We start from the raw sequence: 23,432 nt of genomic DNA, 5'->3' as shown, positions 1-23,432 counted from the left end.
TGTGACCTCTCTAAAGGCCATATTTTTCATAGGATCTGTATGAAAGTTGGTCTGAATGTTCATCTTGATGATATCTAGGCCAAGTTCGAAACAGGGTCATGTGCGGTCAAAAACTAGGTCAGTAGGTCTAACAAGAGGGCCAAGATGGCCCTAGGTGGCTCACCTAAGAAACACACCATAACAGTGTAAAACATGTTTGACCTAGTGATTTCATGGAAACAAATATTCTGACCAATTTTCATTAAGACTGGACCAAAAAATTAGTCTCTTGTGATAAAACAAGCATTTTCTTAGATTATGATATGACCTAGTTTTTGACCCTAGATGACCCATGTTCAAACTTGACCTAGATTTTATCAAGGCAATCATTCTGACCAAAATTCATGAAGATCAATTGAAAAATACAGCCTCTATCACATTTACAAGTTTTTTCTTTGATTTGACCCATATTCAAATTCGACCTAGATTTCATTAAGACAATCATCCTGACCAAATTTCATAAAAAACAATTGAAAAAAACAGTCTCTATCGCATACACAAGATTTTTCTTTAATTTGACCTAGTGACCTAGTTTTTGACCTCAGATAACCCATATTCAAACTCGACCTAGATTTCATCAAGGCAATCACTCTGACCAAATTTCATGAAGATCAATTGAAAACTACATCCTCTATTGCATACACAAGGTTTTTCTTCGATTTGACCTAGTGACCTAGTTTTTGAACCCAGATGACCCATTTTCGAACTCAGCCTAGATTTTATCAAGGTAATCATTCTGGCTAAATTTCATGAAGATCAGTTGAAAAATACAGCCTCTATCGCATACACAAGGTTTTTCCTTGATTTGACCTAGTGACCTAGTGACCTAGTTTTTAATCCCAGATGACCCATTTTCGAACTCGGCCTAGATTTCAACAAGGTAATCATTCTGACCAAAATTCATGAAGATCAATTGAAAAATACCGCCTCTATCGCATACACAAGGTTTTTCTTTGATTTGACCTAGTGACCTAGTTTTTGACCCGAGATAACCCATTTTCGAACTCGGCCTAGATTTCATTAAGGCAATCATTCTGACCAATATTCATGAAGATCAATTGAAAAATACAGCCTCTATCGCATACACAAGGTTTTTCTTTGATTTGACCTAGTGACCTAGTTTTTGACCCGAGATGACCCATTTTCGAACTCGGCCTAGATTTCATCAAGGCTATCATTCTGACCAATATTCATGAAGAATAATTGAAATATACAGCCTCTATCGCATACACAAGGTTTTTCTTTGATTTGACCTAGTGACCTAGTTTTTGACCCGAGATGACCCATTTTCAAACTCGGCCTAGATTTCATCAAGGTTATCATTCTGACCAATATTCATGAAGATTAATTGAAAAATACAGCCTCTATCGCATACACAAGCTAAATGTTGACAGACGACAGACGACGGACGACAGACGCCGGACGCCGGACATTGAGTGATCAGAAAAACTCACCTGAGCATTGCTCAGGTGAGCTAAAAATAGAAAAACCTTGTGACCTCTCTAGAGACCATACTTGTGAATGGATCTCCATAAAAATTAGTCAAAATGTTCATCTTGATCATATCTAGGTCAAGTTCGAAAGTGGGTCATGTGCCATCAAAAAGTAGGTCAGTAGGTCAAATAATGAAACAAGAGGACCATGATGGTCCTGAATCGCTCACCTATCCCCACATGACCCAGTGTTGAACTGAGTACAACGTCGTTATTTCTATTATTTGACATAGTGACCTAGTTTTTGAGCACATGTGACCTAGATATCATCAAGATAAAAAATTCTGACCAATTTTCATGAAGATCCATTGAAAAATATGACCTCTAGAGAGGTCACAAGGTTTTTCTATTATTTGACCTAATGACCAAGTTTTTGAAGGCACGTGACCCACTTCTGAATCTGACCTAGATATCATCAAGGTGAACATTCTCACATTCAAACAAGAGGACCATGATGGTCCTGAATCGCTCACCTCTTCCCACATGACCCAGTTTTGAGTATGACTCCCTTTTTTCTATTATTTGACATAGTGACCTAGTTTTTGAGCTCATGTGACCCAGTTTTGAACTTGACCTAGATATTATCAAGATAAAAATTCTGACCAATTTTCATGAAGATCCATTGAAAAATATGGTCTCTAGAGAGGTCACAAGGTTTTTCTATTATTTGACCTATTGACCTAGTTTTTTAAGGCTCGTGACCCAGTTTCAAACCTGACCTAGATATCATCAAGGTGAACATTCTGAACAATTTTCATGCAGATCCATTCAAGGGTATGGCCTCTACAGAGGTCACAAGGTTTTTCTATTTCAAGACCTACTGACCTAGTTTTTGATCGCAGTTGACCCAGTTTCAAACTTGACCTAGATATCATCAAGATAAACATTCAGACCAATTTTCATACAGATCCCATGAAAAATATGGCCTCTAGAGAGGTCACAACATTTTTTCATTATTTGACCTACTGACCTACTTTTTGATGGCACGTGACCCACTTTCGAACTTGACCTAGATATCATCAAGATTAACATTCAGACCAATTTTCATACAGTTCCCATGAAAAATATGGCCTCTAGAGAGGTCACAAGGTTTTTCTATTATTTGACCTACTGACCTAGTTTTTGATGGCACGTGACCCACTTTCAAATTTGACCTAGATATCATCAAGATGAACATTCTGACCAATTTTCATGAAGGTCTCATGAAATATATGGCCTCTAGAGAGGTCACAAGGTTTTTCTATTTTTAGACCTACTGACCTAGTTTTTGATCGCACGTGACCCAGTTTCGAATTTGAACTAGATATCATCAAGATGAACATTCAGACCAACTTTCATACAGATCCCATGAAAAATACGGCCTTTAGAGAGGTCACAAGGTTTTTCTATTATTTGACCTACTGACCTAGTTTTTGAAGGCACATGACCCAGTTTCGAACTTGACCTAGATATCATCAAGGTGAACGTTCTGACCAATTTTCATGAAGATCTTGTGAAATATATGGCCTCTAGAGAGGTCACAAGATTTTTCTATTTTTAGACCTACTGACCTAGTTTTTGACCGCACGTGACCCAGTTTCAAACTTGACCTAGATATCATCAAGGTGAACATTCTGACCAATTTTCATGAAGATCTTGTGAAATATATGGCCTCTAGAGAGGTCACAAGGTTTTTCTATTTTTAGACCTACTGACCTAGTTTTTGATGGCACATGACCCAGTTTCGAACTTGACCTAGATATCATCAAGATGAACATTCTGACCAACTTTCATAAAGATCCCATGAAAAATGTGACCTCTAGAGTGGTCACAAGCAAAAGTTTACGGACGCACGCACACACGGACGGACGGACGGACGGACGACGGACGACGGACACCGCACGATCACAAAAGCTCACCTTGTCACTTTGTGACAGGTGAGCTAATAATATAAAAAAACGACGTCATACTCAAAACTGGGTCCTGTGGGAAGAGGTGAGCGATTCAGGACCATCGTGGTCCTCTTGTTTAGAATTTCAAATGTGTTTCTTATATTTTATCTCTCCCTGAAAATGAATATATAAGTATTATTTTCTCTCAGTTTCCACAAGTCTTTCTTACACATACATACAACACATTCACACTGCTCTTACCAGTAGTCAGGTTTAGGAATAGATACATCTTCACCACTGTACAGTTCCTTCAATTCTTTCAGCTTTGTATCCAACACCTGAAATCAAAGATAATTCATTCAACCCCTTCAACTTTGTATGTTTGGGTTTAACCATGATTTGAACAGTATTCCATTTATGTACAAGAGTCTGATTACTGGATTAATTACAATTATATTAATCTGTTCTCTGCAAGTAACTTCTAAAGACATTTCCACATCAAACGAAAGTTCTGTATGTTTTGTTTTATTTTACTTGATTTAATGCTGCTTTTCAACTACATTTCATTCAATGGAACTGCAATCAATTTACCTGAGCAGTGTTCCTGGAGACTGTTCCAGTACTGACTACTTCTTCAGATGTTACTGATTTCTTTCCAGAAGAGGTCAAGAACAAATGATATATACTTATTTCAGTCGATTTTCTGAGAAAATATGCCATGTCAGGATTCAAACATTCTGCAATATCGAGATTCAAAATCCTGTGCTCTACCCATTAAACTTTCTTCTTTGAGCAAACTCAACTAAGCTAAATAATCAATATTTATAGATTACTAAATAATCAATAATAGTAAGCAAGAAAACAAGCAAATTTGATGAATTGGTATCCCCAACTTCCCCAAAATGGGTTTGTGGTGAGGAATGGCAAAGACATATATCTGGCAATAAGTTACGGTTGTTACTAGGAAGCAAATAATTTCAATACATTTGAACTTAAAACAAGACCTCAACCTAGCTGGGCAATATGCACCTGAAGGCATATATCAGAGGATGGGAGCAAAATTTAAAGAACTTGACTGTTGAAGCCAAAATGACAGGAACAACAGAGGGAAAAAATTCCAAACAAGGGTCATTGACCCTAAAGCACTCACCCGTGTAAAAGGCTCCAAGTGTGTTTGTGTAAGTACCAGGGTTCGATCTTAACGCAGTCCCGCGATCCCGAGGACACCTATTTTAGCGGAGGGCCTCCTGAACTTGGACGCTGGCTGTCCCGTCGGGACAGTAAGTTTTCAGTTCAATATCTATAGCTAAAAAAACTTATCAAAAATACCAAAATGACAGAAAAACCTTGCTTTGAAACGATTTTTGAAGTCGACATCTGACAGGGGTGTAAAATTCCACTCGCCCGCTCGCATTGGCGAGTTAAAGTCTGAGTAGGACGAGTGGACCTCGCTGTATACTCGACCGATCGGGCGAGTGTTTTTTTTACGTCCTTACTTTACCAAAATTCAGAAATTACAACTCCAAAACGTCAACAAACTTTGAGATGGTTCAGTCGCTACCTGGATTGACTGGAATTTACCCGCGAATCGTAAAGATATCAAAACGTCATGCCGGTAATTTTCCATTCCACAAGCACGTGCGACCTATCGTATTAAATATCTAATTTACATCGACACGTACACAAAAACCGTGCGTAGTGCATTCATTTTTTAACATTTTCACTTCAAGTTTTCAACACCTCTTGAGAAATAATACTATTTGAATTCTATAATGATTTTAATAAGATATCGACAGAAATGTAGGCAAAATTCTATAAAAACGGTCGAATTTTCATATAATCATTTGTAAAAAATTCAAACAGCGCGATCTTAGTTACTTATTTCTTTCTAAAAGTAAATAAATGATGAATACTCTGGGCATAAAATTCAGACTTTTGACCAGAAGGAACAAAAAACAGAATAAAAAAATCTTAAATAATGAAAAGCGGCAGCAATTACAATACATGGAGTAAAACGATTTTTGGCAAACAGATGAGATTTCTGTTAGTGCGGCAGAATAGGTTACGTGACCTCGTGAACGTAAATAAAAATGCGATTTTAAAATAAAGCAATGTGATGTCATTGCGGTTTTTAATAAGTTTTAAATGAATCTTTGTACATGTATTTTTTGACCAACAATTTAAGTTTTTATTGTCAAACAATAACGTAAATTCCTTGAGGGCAAATAGGTCACAGAGGTAGGATATCCACTATAGTAACTATCGTTTGAGACATTTACCTTTTATAAGGGATATAGCACATTCGCTTTTGATAACAAATTAAAGAAGAAACTTTTTCTCAGCAATTTTAAGAACCGATGCGGTACGATCAGACAGTGATGTGTCACATGGCGCGAAAACATGACGTAATGCCATGACAATCTCGAGCAAAAATACCGCTTTGATCTCCACTTCAGATGTCAAGATACTGACACACTTCTTTTAGCTCTTTGAGGGGGTGTAAATTGATCATGAAAACAAGGTCAATTACTTAGTTTATCAACTGAATAATTACCGATAATCTTTAACGTTTTTTCCCATCTCTTTCAACACGGGTGGATGGACGATGATTATTGTGTCCAAATTTTTTAGACACTTTTCAAAATAATATTTTTCGGGAAATAATACTAGTGTACATAATACTCCTTTCATAAAAGTGACAGTATTAAAAGTGTCAGTTATTAGGGCGAGTGGCTGTTCACTAAGGTCGAGATATTACTGGCTACTAGTCCTGCAGGGCGAGTGAAGTGAAATTTTTTTTTACACCCCTGCAGTCATCTGTTCTAACCACAGTCCGGATGTTTACTCTCGAATACATACATGTATGTAGACTGGTTCCGCGTTATTTTCAAAGTTCATGGCTGAAGGACTACAAATGTTAATGTATCGATTCTTTATGTTCAATAAATATAAATAAAAGAAAGATGTATTTGCTTTGGTTATATATGTTTATTGAATCTTTTTAAATAGTGTTAACAATCGATAAAATCACTGAAAATGGGAGGGATTCCTGAAATCAGGGAGGGACAGCTGAATTTGTAAGGAGGAATCCCGCCAGGATTGTTAGAAAAAAAGTAAGCATCTAACCCTGAGTACAGAGTTAGGTTTCTTCTATGTTAGCCTATATCATATACACGTGACACGTCACACACATTTTTGAACCTAGGGCAATAATTTGAACAATTACAGTAGACTTTACAAATCTGATATTACACACCAAGCTATTATTGATTCAAAGAAGAAGATTTTCAAAGTTTCTCATATAAAAGCCTATATATAGTAGGTACATGTCAGACACCAGGACGTGGTCGTTTTTTTACCTTAGGTCAATTATTTGGACAAGAATAGTAGAGTCAAACCCTTATATCACATGCCAAATATCAAAGCTCTAGAGAAAAGAATTTTTAAAGTCTGATAGTTTAAATCCTATTTTTAACCAAAAGACCCATAGGTTCAATGAACCGGAACCATCTGAACAATTTTATAAGAGGGCTACCCAGAGATAATTTGTGTAAAGTTTCATCAAAATCAATTCGATCGTTTAAAGAAATTGTTGATGAAAAGGAACACACCCTCTGGTGGCCATGTTTTTTGATGAATCATTATTTGTAGAAGGTTACACAAGGACAATTTGTGTTAAATTATTTTAAAATTGGGCTAACAGTTTTATAAAAGGAGATTTTCTAAGTTTCTACTATACAGCCTAACCCCTCCTAACGGTCACCCCTTCCCAACGGTCAGTCTGTGATGCCCCTGTAGATTTTCACCCCTCATCCGCTGTCAGCAGTCAACGATTTTGCCTCCCCGCCACCATATTTACCCCTATCAGCGAAGGAAAAAGTGACCACACCCCTGGCAGCCATGTTTTTTGATGAATTGAAATAATTTGAACAATCTTAGTAGCGGGTCACACAAGAACTATTTGTGTAAAACTATTTTAAAATCGGGCTAGCAGTTTCACACAAAATTTTTAGTTTCCACTATATACATATAGGGAAAAAGTGACCACGCCCTCTGGCGGCCATGTTTTTTGACGAATCAAAATAATTTTGGTACAGGGTCACATAAGGACCATTTGTGTAAAATTATTCTAAAGTCAGGCCAGCAGGTTCACACAAGAAGACTTTTAAAGTTTCCACTATATACTTATAGGGACTATATACTTATAGGGAAAAGTGACCACGCCCTCTGGTGGCCATGTTTTTTGATAAATCGGAATAAATCGAACAATCTTGGTAGAGGGTAACACAAGGACCATTTGTGTAAAATTATTCTAAAATCTGGCTAGCAGTTTCACACAAGAAGTTTTTTAAAGTTTCCACTATATACATATTGGGAAAAGTGACCTTACCCTCTGGCGACCATGTTTTTGATGAATCGGTATAATTTGAAAATCTTTGTAGAGGACCATTTGTGTGAAATTAGTTCAAAATCGGACCATCGGTTTAGGAGATATCGTTTGAAGATTTTTCTATTTTTAGCTCTGGTGATCCTTTGTGGAACCAAGCAGAACCGTTTGAACAACTTAGAGGACCACCCAAGGAACATCCATGCCAAAATTCATCAAAATCCATTCAGTGGTTATGGAGAAGATGTTTTTTAAACACAACTGTTGACAGTGGGCGGACGGACGCACTAACGACAGATGATGGACACAGCGTGATCACAATAGCTCATCATGAGCATTGCTCAGGTGAGCTAAAAAAAAAAGTCCACGAAAAAATCCTTACCAGGTACAGATATGTCAAAAAACACCTAAAAATTGGAGGTACCATCCATGTTGTACCACAGCAAGGTAGTCTCCAATTTACCCTATGGCCAATAACAAAAAAGTTACAAAATAAGTTATTTATAGTACAACTTCACATGTTGATGAATATGCATGGAAGGTTTGAAAAAATTCTCTTTTTGTGGGTACACAACTTCACATGTTGATAATAAATGTTTAATCGAATTCTACCAATTAGTTAGTTTGTTATGTACAAATATGTGGATATTTAAACAATTAAAGGGCAATAACTTTGGTTGACTAAATTGTGAGTGCACTACCACATTATGGGGATCTAAATTCAATTTAATTTTCATAGTTCTAGGTCAAATATGTCACAAGTTATGAAGAAGAAATCGCCAATTTATAGTACCCTATATAGTTAACACCAGAAACTACTAAGGGCCATAACTCTAGTGTTACTCGGACAATCTGACTGAAACTTGACAGGCTGCATTTCCCTATAGTGGTGAACATTTATATGAAGTTTTATTTAAACATTCCAAACCACTTCCTAGATATGGCTCCAGACGGATGGAAAGGCAGACGGACAGATGGATGGACGAACAACACCAAAACTATATCCCTCCACCTTTGGCGGGGGATAATAATTGTTATGCAAAAGTGACTAAATAGTCAATATTAATAAGCAACTAATACAGGAAGGCGGAGGGGATAATAACTGAAATGCACAAGTGACTAAATAGTCAATATTGATAAGCAACTAATACAATCAATATTAGTAAGCAACCAAATAGTCAATATTAATAAGCAACTAAATAATCAATATTAATAAATATGGATTTTTCCTCTTGTTATTGAATAAGAGCAATTATAATGCACTAATCAAAAGAAGTCTTTATCAAATTTAGTTTCCATATTGATAAACAAAGAAACTTCCATGAAAGTGTAAATTTTGATGTATATCACTGAAGCAGAATGTATAATTTTAACATTTACTATTCCTCCAGGATCATTTTAAAACTAAATTTCCACTAACATTTTAATGTTAAATGTTCCACCAGAATACTAGTTTTCATGTTTAATACCGGTACTTAAAATTGACAAATAATCATTGGTTTCTTATGTATAAAACAGTTGCATTTTTTTCACCAAAATATTTCTTTCTACCAAATGGTTCTTTTCAACATTACAACATGTATATATGAAAAGAGACTAAATACCTATCTCACCGTTCTATCCGGAATGACTGTGCTTTGATTACTGACTATTGCACCCAGCTGACTTTCTTTCGGTCTCGAATTGAAATAATTGATTGACTTTTCCTTTGATACCTTCTCCACTTTGCCTTCTATTCTAATCTGTAGAAATTGCAATATGAAGTGGTTGCTAAAACTCAATGACTTTGCATGCAAAGAAAGACCCAAGCCTTTGTATTAAACAGCATCAAGCATATGAAAGATCTGGTGAAAAACTGTAAAAATTTTCATCAGATTTCCATATTTTCCCATCAATACCAGTCCTACTTAGATATATCTGAAATCTGGGGAAAACTTACTAACCAGATTTCTAAATTTTCCCCCATAACCCCATTCTATAAAGCAGAACAGAAGATTACAATAAACAGAAAGCATGCTAAATTTATGCATTCACATGTCTAACTTTTGTCACACATACTCTGCATACCTGTCTACTCTGTAAAACAGTACCCTGGTGGCTTACAAGAGCACCTATCTGACTTTCTAGAGGTCTAGATGCAAAATAGGACCGAGATTTTTCCTCAGAAACTCTCTCTGCAACTCCCTGCACTTGTATCTGATTTGTTGAAACATATATTTAAGAAATGTGAAGCTGGAATATTTGTACCAAGAGCTATCTATATGACAACCGAGTCCCATAGTTCAACAAGAGCACCGCCTTGCGGGTGCTGACGCTCATCTGATTTTTTTGTATAATAGAAAAATTGTCCTACCCATGATTTTGTAAGTCCAAAAAGGGCCAGAATTCTTGCAAAAAGCAGGATGGAGTTATGTTTCTTGATGTACTGAGTCAGATTATGATGGTGAACAACAGTTGCAAGTTTCAAAGCAAAAGCTTTGATAGTTTAGGAGAAAAGTTGACCTAAACATAAAACTTAACCAATAAATCTGATTTTTCTAAGTCCAAAAGGGGCCATAATTCTTGCAAAAAGCAGGACAGAGTTATGTTTCTTAATGTACAGGGTCAGCTTATGGTGGTAAACAACTGTTGCAAGTTTCAAAGCAATAACTTTGATAGTTTAGGAGAAAAGTTGACCTAAACATAAAACTTAACCAAGAAATCTGATATTTTCTAAGTCCAAAAGGGGCCATAATTCTTGCAAAAAGCAGGATGGAGTTATGTTTCTTGCTGTACAGGGTCAGCTATTGATGGTGAACAAGTGTTGCAAGTTTCAAAGCAATACCTTTGATAGTTTAGGAGAAAAGCTGACCTGACATAAAACTTAACCAGGCAACGCCAACGCCGATCAAGTGATGACAATAACTCATCATTTCTTTTCAAAAAATCAGATGAGCTAAAAACTGTAAACCAGGAAATAGTTTGTATATTACTTTCATCAGTGCCGTATTTTATAAAGCAAACACAAAGTGCTGCATATGCACAAGAAGGTCATGCTGACCCTAAATTGCTCACTTCACATACTGAAAACCTAGAAAAAGCTTTAAGTTATTTTCATTGGTGTATTTCCACAAAGTTTTATAGTTGCAACAGTCAGCTAAAATAACAAGAGGACCATGATGGTCCTGAATCGCTCACCTCTTCCCACAGGACCCAGTTTTGAGTATGACATCGTTTTTTTCTATTATTTGACATAGTGACCTAGTTTTTGAGCTCATGTGACCTAGTTTTGAATTTGACCTAGATATTATCAAGATAAAAATTCTGACCAATTTTCATGAAGATCCATTGAAAAATATGGTCTCTAGAGAGGTCACAAGGTTTTTCTATTATTTGACCTAGTTTTTGAAGGTAGGTGACCCTGTTTTGAACTTGACCTAGATATCATCAAGGTGAACATTCTCACTAATTTTCATGAAGATCTCATGAAAAATATGGCCTCTAGAGAGGTCACAAGGTTTTTCTATCTTTATACCTACTGGCCTATATTTTGACCGTACGTGACCCAGTTTCGAAACTGACCTAGATATTATCAAGGTGAACATTCAGATCAATTTTCATGAAGATCCATTGAAAAATATGGCCTCTATGGAGGTCAAAAGATTTTAATAATTTTAGACCTACTGACCTAGTTTTTAACTGCAGTTGACCCAGTTTCAAACTTGACCTAGATATCATCAAGATGAACATTCAGACCAACTTTCATACAGATCCCATGAAAAGTATGGCCTCTAGAGAGGTCACAAGGTTTTTTTATTATTTGACCTACTAACCTAGTTTTTTAAGGCACGTGACCCAGTTTCAAACTTGCTCTGGATATCATCAAGGTGAACATTCTGACCAATTTTTATGGAGATCCATTCACAAGTATGGCCTCTAGAGAGGTCACAAGGTTTTTCTATTTTTAGACCTACTGACCTAGGTTTTGACCTCACATGACCCTGTTTCGAACATGACCTAGATATCATCAAGATAAACATTCAGACCAATTTGCATACAGATCCCATGAAAAATATGGCCTTTAGAGAGGTCACAAGGTTTTTCTATTAATTGATCTACTGACCTAGTTTTTGACCGCACGTGACCCACTTTTCAACTTGGCCTAGATATCATCAAGATGAACATTCAGACCAACTTTCATACAGATCCCATGAAAAATATGGCCTCTAGAGAGGTCACAAGGTTTTTCTATTATTTGACCTACTGACCTAGTTTTTGAGGGCATGTGACCCAGTTTCGAACTTGACCTAGATATCATCAAGATGAACATTTTGACCAATTTTCATGAAGATCTTATGAAATATATGGCCTCTAGAGAGGTCACAACGTTTTTCTATTTTTAGACCTACTGACCTAGTTTTTCACTGCACGTGACCCAGTTTCAAATCTGACCTAGATATCATCAAGATGAACATTCAGACCAACTTTCATACAGATCCCATGAAAAATATGGCCTCTAGAGAGGTCACAAGGTTTTTCTATTATTTGACCTACTGACCTAGTTTTTGACGGCACGTGACCCAGTTTTGAACTTGACCTAGATATCATCAAGGTGAACGTTCTGACCAATTTTCATGAAGATCTTGTGAAATATATGGCCTCTAGAGAGGTCACAAGGTTTTTCTATTTTTAGACCTACTGACCTAGTTTTTGATGGCACGTGTCCCAGTTTCGAACTTGACCTAGAAATCATCAAGGTGAACACTCTGACCATTTTTCATGAAGATCCATTGAAAATTATGGCCTCTAGAGTGGTCACAAGGTTTTTCTATTTTTAGACCTACTGACCTACTTTTTGGCCACACGTGACCCAGTTTCGAACCTGACCTAGAATTTACCAAGATGAACATTCTGACTCATTTTCATAAAGATCCCATGAAAACTGTGACCTCTAGAGATGTCACAAGGAAAAGTTTACGAACGCATGGACGGACAGACAGACGACGGACGCTGCGCGATCACAAAAGCTCACCTTGTCACTTCGTGACAGGTGAGCTAAAAACACAGTTTGTAGCTTTCATAGGTCGTACAAACTAGAGCTACCACTGAAGGTAATGAATGTACCCCCCGCACGCACTGACACATTACATTGCAAATTGACGCACACAAGATTGCAAAATTATATGGACTGTATGTACATATTATAGTAACAAAAAACAAAGTCCCATAACCCTGCAGAATATATTTCTGAAAGAAACTAACATGCACCATGCACAAGTAATGTTGGTACTGATCACTTCTGTGAAGTTTCATTAAATTGTGTGGAATGATTTGGGAGATTAGGCACGCACAAGACTGCACATGCAGACTCTATGTATATAGCATAGTAACAAAAAACAAAGTCCCATAACTCTGCAGAATATTTATCTAAAAGAACGTGACATGCACCATGAACAATAAGGGTTGGTACTGATCACTTGTGTGAAGTTTCATTAAATTGTGTGCAATAGTTTACGAGATTAGGCGTGCACAAGATTGCACATGCAGACTTTATGTATATAGCATAGTAACAAAAAACAAAGTCCCATAACTGTGCAGAATTTTTTTCTGAAAGAACCTAACATACACCATGCACAACTAGGGTTACTACTGATCACTTGTTTTAACTTTAATTAAATTGTTTGCATGGGTTCAGGAGATTAGGTGAGGACAAGATTGCATAATTATGCAAACTCTATGTATATAATATAGTAGCAAAAAACGAAGTGCCGTAACTCTGCTATTTTTTTTTCTGAAAGAGCCCAACATGCAACATGCACAACTACTGTTGTTACTGATCACTTGTGTGAAGTTTCATTAAATTGTGTCGAGGGGATAAGGAGAGTTGGTGTGCACAAGATTGTGTCTACAGACAGACTGACAAACAGACAGACAACCTGAAACCAGTATACACCCCCTAACAACTTCGTTGTTCAGGGGGTACAAAAAGCAACAGAAATACTCTTCACAAAAATAAGTCCTCCTCAAATATAAATCATTTCACAGTAACACATGGTTTACTTTAAAGTTTAAGAGTACATACCGATCTTTTCAAGGGTTCCCAGTAGAACATCAAGGAACAGTTTGGGTTAGCATCCTGTAAAGGGAAGTAATAAATGATACTTTTGAAAAGAATGCTAGTAAATAATCTTTAAAAATTGTTATTCCCCTTTGCCCTAATACCGAGCTATTTTTCCCCATATCACAGGCCTGGGCCCCTTCCACTCCTAATAAAAACAAGAGGATCATGATGGTCCTGAATCGCTCACCTCTTCCCACATGATCCAGTTTTGAGTATGACGTTGTTTTTCTATTATTTGACATAGTGACCTAGTTTTTGAGCTCATGTGACCCAGTTTTGAACCTGACCTAGATATTATCAAGATAAAAATTCTGACCAATTTTCATGAAGATCCATTGAAAAATATGGTCTCTAGAGAGGTCACAAGGTTTTCTAATATTTGACCTATTGACCTAGTTTTCGAAGGTAGGTGACCCTGTTTTGAACTTGACCTAGATATCATCAAGGTGAACATTCTCACTAATTTTCAAGAAGATCTCATGAAAAATATGGCCTCTAGAGAGGTCACAAGGTTTTTCTATTTTTATACCTACTGGCCTATATTTTGACCGCACGTGACCCAGTTTCGAAACTGATCTAGATATCATCAAGGTGAACATTCAGATCAATTTTCATGAAGATCCATTGAAAAATATGGCCTCTATAGAGGTCAAAAGATTTTAATAATTTTAGACCTACTGAACTAGTTTTTGACTGCAGTTGACCCAGTTTCAAACTTGACCTAGATATCATCAAGATGAACATTCAGACCAACTTTCATACAGATCCCATAAAAAGTATGGCCTCTAGAGAGGTCACAAGGTTTTTCTATTTTTAGACCTACTGGCCTAGTTTTTGACCGCATGTAACCCAGTTTCGAAACTGACCTAGATATCATCCAGGTGAACATTCAGATCAATTTTCATGAAGATCCATTGAAAAGGTTTTTTTATTATTTGACCTACTGACCTAGTTTTTTAAGGCGCGTGACCCAGTTTCAAACTTGACCAAGATATCATCAAGGTTAACATTCTGACCAATTTTCATGAAGATCCATTCAAGGGTATGGCCTCTAAAGAGGTCACAAGGTTTTTCTATTTTTAGACCTACTGACCTAGTTTTTGATTGCAGCTGACCCAGTTCAAACTTGACCTATATATCATCAAGATAAACATTCAGACCAACTTTCATACAGATCCCATGAAAAATATGGCCTCTAGAGAGGTCACAATGTTTTTTCATTATTTGACCTACTGACCTACTTTTTGAGGGCACGTGACCCACTTTTCAACTTGACCTAGATATCATCAAGATGAACATTCTGACCAATTTTTATGAAGATCCATTAAAAAGTATGGCCTCTAGAGAAGTCACAAGGTTTTTCTATTTTTAGATCTACTGACCTAGTTTTTGACTGCACATGACCCTGTTTCGAACTTGACCTAGATATCATCAAGATGAACATTCAGACCAACTTTCATACAGATCCCATGAAAAATATGGCCTTTAGAGAGGTCACAAGGTTTTTCTATTATTTGACCTATTGACCTAGTTTTTGACGGCACGTGACCCACTTGCGAACTTGACCTAGATATCATCAAGGTGAACATTCTGACCAATTTTCATGAAGATCTCATGAAATATATGGCCTCTAAAGAGGTCACAAAGTTTTTCTATCATTAGATCTACTGACCTAGTTTTTGACCGCACGTGACCCAGTTTCGAACTTGACCTAGATATCATCAAAATGAACATTCAGACCGAATTTCATACAGATCCCATGAAAAATATGGCCTCTAGAGAAGTCACAAGGTTTTTCTATTATTTGACCTACTGACCTAGTTTTTGATGGCACGTGACCCAGATTCGAACTTGACCTAGATATCATCAAGGTGAACGTTCTGACCAATTTTCATGAAGATCTTGTAAAATATATGGCCTGTAGAGAGGTCACAAGGTTTTTCTATTTTTAGACCTACTGACCTAGTTTTTGACGGCACGTGACCCAGTTTCGAACTTGACCTAGATATTATCAAGGTGAACATTCTGACCAATTTTCATGAAGCTCTTGTGAAATATATGGCCTCTAGAGAGGTCACAAGGTTTTTCTATTTTTAGACCTACTGACCTAGTTTTTGACGGCACGTGACCCAGTTTCAAACTTGATCTAGATATCATCAAGATGAACATTCTGACCAACTTTTATAAAGATCCCACAAAAAATGTGACCTCTAGAGTGGTCACAAGCAAAAGTTTACGGACGGACGGACGAACGCACGCACGGACAACGGACGCTGCGTGATCACAGAAGCTCACCTTGTCACTATGTGACAGGTGAGCTAAAAAACACCTGCAAATGTAAATAATGCCTCAATTATAAAGCGAAAATTTTCATTGCCAAATTGCCTTTTTTCCTTGATTAAGCATTCTTTAAAACAGTTTAGAAACAACAAGAGCATATTGACAACATCCTCGACTATTTGAAGAATTGATAGAAGTATAGGGTCAAATATTACGAGAGATTTTCAGACAAAAGAAAAAGAATAGATAAGAGAAACAATGTACCAGCATTTGTGGATTTGGATAAGTCTTGCACTATATGGCAATGTGTGACCATGATGATAAGCAAGTGTTCAAAGTTTCAAAGCCATAATCAAACAGTTTAGACAAAATATGGAATGGTATGTGAAACTTAACTAATTTCTATGTCAAACAAGAGTGCCAGACTGTCATAAAATATGCCCGTCTAAATATTCAGTTACGTAAATTCAAGGGTCATAATCCAGGAGTGCCTGGGGCGATTTGGGTGGTTATCGAACTTAGCCAAGATATTATGCCAACAAATATTGTGAAGATCGGAAAACTGTTCAACTTCGAGAGTGGACAAGCTAAATTCACAGTTTTTCGAGTAATTCAAGAGCCATAATCTGAAAGTGCCTGGGGGGACTTGGATGGTTATCAAACTTAGCAGAAATATTATGCCCACATTGTCACCAAGTTCGGTGAAGATGGGATGAAAACCGTTCGACTTAGAGAGCGGAAATGCTTTGGACGCTGCCCGCCCGCAGCGCGTGTTCACATAATATGCGTATAAAAAGGGGCAAACCATGAAAACAAACATGAAGCCCCAATCAAGTGTCCATGTTTACTTCATGTTGATGAAGTTTACTAAGTTTCATTTGAACTGGATGAAAAGTGTAAGAGGAGTCGAGTACAAAAGAAAGTGTAACAGAATGACAGACAGACAGTTCAAACATTATATGCCTTCCAGGGCTTCTACTTCCAGGGCATAAAAAAGTGAACAAAAAATGTACCAGTTCTCTCCCTTTCCTGCTCTCATAGTTGGTGTAGAATGTGAAACCCTCTGTAGAAAAACCTTTACACAGTACCATTCTCACTGAAGGGATACCAGACCTTTAAAATATAAAGCAATTTTATCATTATTATAGTATTTAACAAGAGGACCATGATGGTCCTGAATCGCTCACCTGTCCAAACACAACCCAGTTCATTGTGGCTAAGTTTCATTGAAAACCACCAAGTAGTTTCAGAGTAGATGCCATAAAAAAAATTTTTAACAGACTGAAGGACAAACCCTGGACAAAGGCGATTTGACTATCCCCCTTTTGTAGATTTTTAAAAAAGAAACCCCTCCGGGTACTTTTTTAAACTTAAATTCCACTACGGGGTAGGCCTTTTTTCAACCCCTGAAATTTAACATCTCTGTAAAAGGTTCATGAAAAATATCCCTTTTAAATTGTCAGTATACTTTTGCTTTGGTTGAGCAAGGGGAAAAATTTCAGCCAGGAAAAACAAAAAGATAACTTTTTCAGTTCTAAAAAAATTTTTTTTTTTAAAACGCTCACATTGTGACAAAAATTTTGTGAATAATGAATCCACAAAATTTACTTTATAATATAGTATTTTAATAAAAGTCATTTTATCAAAATTTAATTTAAACACTTGGCTTTTTTTAAAAAAAGATCCCTCTCCCCACGTATGTAAATTTTAAACATCTGATTGTTTTGATAGACATTACAATAAAACCCTGTTTCAAAGGCAAATTAAAATTTTTCTGTGGACGGGCTATGATTTTTTATTTAAAAAGTAACCGATATCTTTTTAGTTGTGGGCATTGTCTGGATATTTTGCTTTGCGTCTTAATTTTCGGTCAGATAAAGGATCACAGGCATTCCCACCCCTGAAAGCCCAATAAAGACAAAAAATTTCCCCTTTACCCCGCATGTTGCGAGCTTATTAAGAAGCATTTTTTTTTTTAAAAATAAATTAAAATTTAAAAGGGCATATAGTGCCCCCCTCAGTAAAAACAAAAAACCATCAAAACTATCTCACAACTCCAACTTACATTAAATTTTAAACATTCCTTTTTAAAAAAACAATTAATCTATGCTTCTTTGTTTTCAAAAAAGCAGAAAAAAAATTGTCAATGAACATGTATATTAAACAACGAACATGTTTCTATTTGTGATACGGGTTTTTTGACAGTAGGTCAAAGAGGATTTTTTTTTTCTATCCATGTTAATTGCCCAAAATTTATTCAACAAAATAAAAAAATTTTTTGCGTTTAAACCCCTTTTCTTTTGCAACTTATTGCTCGTTGATATTTTAATCACATGTACCCAAAGTTAAAGTCAGTAAAATGAGGTAATTTGCTTATTTAACTTTTGACGGAAAAAACTTGTGGGGGTAAGTTAAAATGCGAAATACAATGAATTGTTGATAAAACAAAAAATTGAAAACAGTATTAACGAAACAGATATTAACACAAGCAATGAACAAACACACTTTAAAAACTTTAACATGAAAGAGCACAATGTGATTTGTGTGATAGAAAAATATGTAGATATATATAACATTTTTTACATATATAATTTTTTTAAAAATCCTATTAATTTTAAATCTTTTTCTTATGTATATAAGTTTGAAGCACTGGGTCATTGTTTTTTTTCCCATATGCTCTGTAATGTTTTTTTTTATTTACGGTTTTGGTGACCTAACCACTGACTAAGAGACAACAAAAACTGTAAAAAGTTTTTGTAAGCCCAAATACATTTTTTTTATACAAAAAAATGAAATACTTTTAAAATACACCTGCTTTTTCTTACAATTTTCAAAAATGACTGGTCTTTTTGTGAAGAAATTGTTAAGACCTTTAAAAACAAAAAGTGAACAACCAAATTTTTTGTTGCATACCACAACTGCCCAAGTTGATAAATTAAAGCATAATGAACATAAAGCTTGTTCATGCAATAAACAATTTAAAAACTAAAAAAGTGAACTGACCAATAAAAACTTTGCACTTTTGAAAAATTGATTTGTAAAATGGAAAATTTTCCCCCGACTGCTTAAAATTGAAAAAAAAAAACAGCAAGATGAATATGTGTGTTGAACAAATTTAACAAGAGATCCAAGGGGTTTATGCCCCCCAATTAAATGATTTTTTGAAAAGGTTTCCAGTAATTTATTTCGTTACATCATACTTTGGAGGTCAGGTCGGGTCAGGAATTTTGCTCTAGTCCCCTTTGACTTTACCTTTTGACCCCAAAAAGTAATGCAAAACTTCAAAAGATAATGAATCTTTTCCTCTCGATGTCTTATGAAAAGCTTCGTTACAGAGAGAAACCTTTTCCAAATTTGGCCCCCTTAAAATTGCCCCAAGCCAAATACCTTTGTCAAAAAAAGACCAAAAACCACAAAAAAAACCACAGATCCTGTCAAATATGGGCAAAAAAGTGCAACTGTAGGTTAAAGTAAAAACCCCTAAAGAAAAAATCATTAGAAAAAATCTGTAGTTAGTGCAATTGAAATAAAGAAGTTTGAATTATCGTATAAAAGGTGTGTGACTTGACCTTTGACATGTGACCTATTCTCACTTAGAACGCCCAAAGCGTATTAAGGAATTTGGGGAAATGTTACTTAAAATTCAAGTAGTTCTGACAGAGCATAATAGGAATTGTTAACAGAAATCGACGGCCAAAACGGAAAAATGCAATTTGGAACAAACCCCCATTCAAAAAACGGGAGGTAATAAGTCACTTAAATTTTGGCTACAACCCCTTTTTTATATTTTATGGTGCCCACCCCACCAGCAAAAGCCCCATACAACCAACTTAATTTTTTTTATGAAGCTGGCACTTTAAGACAATAAAAAGGGGTGATTTTTTCAAAAACACACAAAGGGAAAGCAACTCAAACAATACTAATTTACCTTTTTAAAATTTTTTTATGCAAAAAAATTATTTTGGTCAGACCAATGGTTTCCACGTTCCAATGTAACATCCATTTTTTGAAAAAATCAGATCAAAGTTGTCAGATAATCAGTTGTTGGGTTCATTTATAGTTTTAACCACCAAAATTTTGAAAGTACTGTGAAAGTCTGTTTTAATGTACACAATTTTAAAAATCACCAAAAAAACAATAGGGTTGACAGATTTAATTTTTTTTAAACGTCATCCTAAAAGTGTGCGAAAGATACTGTAAGACATATTTGGGTTTTGTATAACACAAAAATCGCACTTCTTGTTCCCTGCAAATCTTCAAAATTGTGAATTCAAAACGTCTGAATTAAAAAGCAATATGAAGATAATTCATTCTTTTGACATATACAGCTATTCCATTGAAGGTCTTTGAGTCGGTGACTTGATGACTGTCATTTCGTACGGTAAAACCCCTCTATATCATACTCAGCTCGTATCAAAAGCACAACCGTGTTTCAGCAAGAACCAAATAATGTGATGTTTTGATTTTAATCATATTTGACCCCTTTAAAAAAGTTTATGTAGAGACCTGCAATTATTAAAACTACTTTTAATACTGAATCCACTGTTTCTAAAGGAACAACAAACCCCAGTCTACCAAATTTTTGTAACCCTGTCCTTTTTTGTCTTTATTTTTTGACCAACTTGTAAAGTTTGTTCATGAAATTTCAGAATCTGTAGTTTATCTAAGATTTAACTCTACTAAATGCAACATAATGTAGGTGTGGAACTTTCCGTGTTTTCCGTGGGAAACAGTCAATTACAGCACTTTTAAATAGTCCTTGTGCCTATGAACAAACCCCGCAAAGGTTTGCAAAGGAAACTAAATCCTTTCAAATGTCTTTTTTTGTATGTAAAAGCCCTTCAATGTCAAATATCGGTGTCCAATTTGATTATTTTGTATGATAAAACCTTTTTTTTATATTTTACCTCGTTTTTTTCCACATTTGCGTCAAAAAACTGCACCCTTTTACATTTGGGTTTTTTATTTGCTTGTATTCTAAAGTTTTAAAATACAAGAAGCCCCATAGCTAATCCATCTTCAGTGTCTCAAACTTTTTGTCATAAACATTCCAACTACAACAAGTAATTGACAATTAAAATTGCTTTTTTTTTGGATCTTTTGGGCAATCTCTGTAGGCTTCTTTCTGTTTTTCATTTGTATTTTGGAAAAGCAACAGAACATGACGGATTAAAACTTTCTCTGGTTTAAACTATAAAAAATTTTTTTTCATTGAATATATCAGTAAAAATTTTTTCTGCAAACAAATGGGGAGTCCTTCGGTAATTTTTGTGATCTGTGTTTATTTCACACGTTTTTTAAAACATTTTTGTCATCATCGTCAACAAGCTTCTTATCTGTTTAAAAGTTCGCAAATTTAAAAACATCCTTTTTTTGTCTCAAAATTCTTAAATTTTCATACAAAAAAGTTTTTCTTTCCACGGTTTTTGAGAGAGCTGTTTGCTCGTGAGAAAATCTTTAAATATCCAATCCCCACTCACGGGTTTTCAACGGGAAAAAGTCTCCAACAAAAATTAATTTTTAAAAACCACCAAATGGTGTTCTTTTCCTTTAATTTTGCGCCCCCTTTTTTAAAAGTTTAGCATTCCATTGCTTACCTTTGATTTTCATCATGATCACAACGACGGGTTCTTATATTTTGATCAAAAAAAAAATTCAAAGCATCACATGTTAATGTTTGTTTTGTTTTGTTTATACTTTTGTTTAAAGGGCTGTGAAATGGTTGAACATTGTTTTAAATGCAGCTTTTCCGTGTATGCCATAAAAGAACTCTTATGCTCGGGTTTTCTCACCTTCTTAAGAAAAAGTATTAATTAAAAGGGTCGAAAAAATGTTTAATAAAAAACACTTTCCCAACACCCCCCAGGGAGGAAAGGGTAAAAAAGGGTGCTCTTTGTTTTCACCAAGGATCAATATTGAAAATTTTTCTGCTTTATTTTAATGATTGCAAAAAAGTCTTGGGTTTTTGTCAAAAGAACTTTTTCTTTTGTAACTTTTGGGGAGCACGACAGAACATCCAATTTCAATGCCAATTCATATTCCCTGTGCTCAACTCTCTAACAGGATTGAAAATTAAATTTTTCTGACTCCCAGTTTTTTTTCAGCATTTCAGTTTTAACTGTGTTTTCCGGGAGAAATTTCATCAAATGCATCAATTTCTTTCTCCCAAAATCCTAGCAATTTCAAATTCTTCTGCTGGTGTTCATAATAAACTTTTTGGTCAACTTTTTTTTTTTTAATGACTCATAGTGTTCTTTGTTGTATTAAAATTTGCGGGCAGCAAGTCTTAATTCTTTTTCCCCACGGATGAAAAATAAAGTTTTTCTTTAAGGGTTTTTCTTAAACTTTTTTTTGGGCGTTTAAATCTTACATACTGATTATTTTTGGTTTTTTTACACGCTGATTTGATTCCATTTTTAAAGTTAAACTGTTTCAATTTCCTCTAATTCCTATCATCTGTTATTTCCATATCATCTTCTCATCATTTTTTTCATCAGAGTCCCTTTTCCCATCGGAAAAAACACTTCAAACGTGACACATAATCCGTAAACAATAATGCTGAAACACTTTGGGGCCTTTTTGTGTATCTTTTAATAACATTGTCTGCATTTTTTGTTGATTCGCTGGCAAATTTTAAAGAGGGACACGGGTTTTCAATAACTGCACCCTTTCTTTTGGGAGTAATGATTTAAAAAACCGACTCTCTTGTTTTTTGGGTTAAAGGGGCTTTTGAAGGACCAAATAAAACGCCTCTTGAGCACTAATTTCCAAACGCATTTGAAAACACTTTTCCCAAATATGCTCACTTGCCTTTTGATATCCAAGTTCCCTTCCTGCTTCTTGGCGCCATTAACAAATTACTCTACCTTTTTTGAGATTACTAAAATATGACACAATATACATTGACAGGCATAAGGATCTAGCACAAACTGTAGTCTACATTTCCCCTCCAACCTTTAAACACATTTTCATTTATAAATTCCCCACGAAAATTTCACGGTTTATTTTTCAAAAATCCCTTTGGTAAATTCAATGAACTTCTAAAACTTTGTTAAATCTTCCTCACTCATTTGTACAACATTTGTAAAAATTTTGTAAAATGACATACTGAAACCATCTTTCTCATAATTCTTTTTTTTGTAAATTGTTGATATAATTTTGGTACTTGTCTCTGTCATTTCAAGGGGTTTCAAAATATAGCCCTTTGGGAAGAGGTGGTAGGGGAAAAACCAAAGCGACAAATTTCTATCTTTCTTTTCTAC

The 23,432-nt window shown here is 35.4% G+C and overlaps 1 protein-coding gene across 3 annotated transcripts in view; it reads right to left on the bottom strand.

Annotated features, from left to right (window-relative positions):
• The window catches only part of LOC123532655 (pyridoxine-5'-phosphate oxidase-like), a 61,566-nt gene that overhangs the window by 6,922 nt on the left and 31,212 nt on the right, over positions 1 to 23,432 (bottom strand). The window contains exons 3-7 of one of the 3 annotated variants that reach the window (XM_045314175.2): positions 17,184 to 17,283; positions 13,852 to 13,905; positions 9,858 to 9,986; positions 9,404 to 9,532; positions 3,665 to 3,741 (exon numbers count right to left, since the gene is read on the bottom strand). In XM_045314175.2, coding sequence (XP_045170110.2) covers positions 3,665 to 3,741; positions 9,404 to 9,532; positions 9,858 to 9,986; positions 13,852 to 13,905; positions 17,184 to 17,283 — 489 coding nt within the window. The remainder of the gene's footprint in view (positions 1 to 3,664; positions 3,742 to 9,403; positions 9,533 to 9,857; positions 9,987 to 13,851; positions 13,906 to 17,183; positions 17,284 to 23,432) is intronic. The other 2 variants (XM_045314177.2, XM_045314176.2) reach the window with 2 other exon arrangements.

The sequence above is a fragment of the Mercenaria mercenaria genome, chromosome 11 (genome assembly GCF_021730395.1).
Source record: "Mercenaria mercenaria strain notata chromosome 11, MADL_Memer_1, whole genome shotgun sequence".
In the NCBI taxonomy this organism is placed as follows: domain Eukaryota; kingdom Metazoa; phylum Mollusca; class Bivalvia; order Venerida; family Veneridae; genus Mercenaria; species Mercenaria mercenaria.
This window is presented reverse-complemented; position numbering and strand designations above follow the sequence as displayed.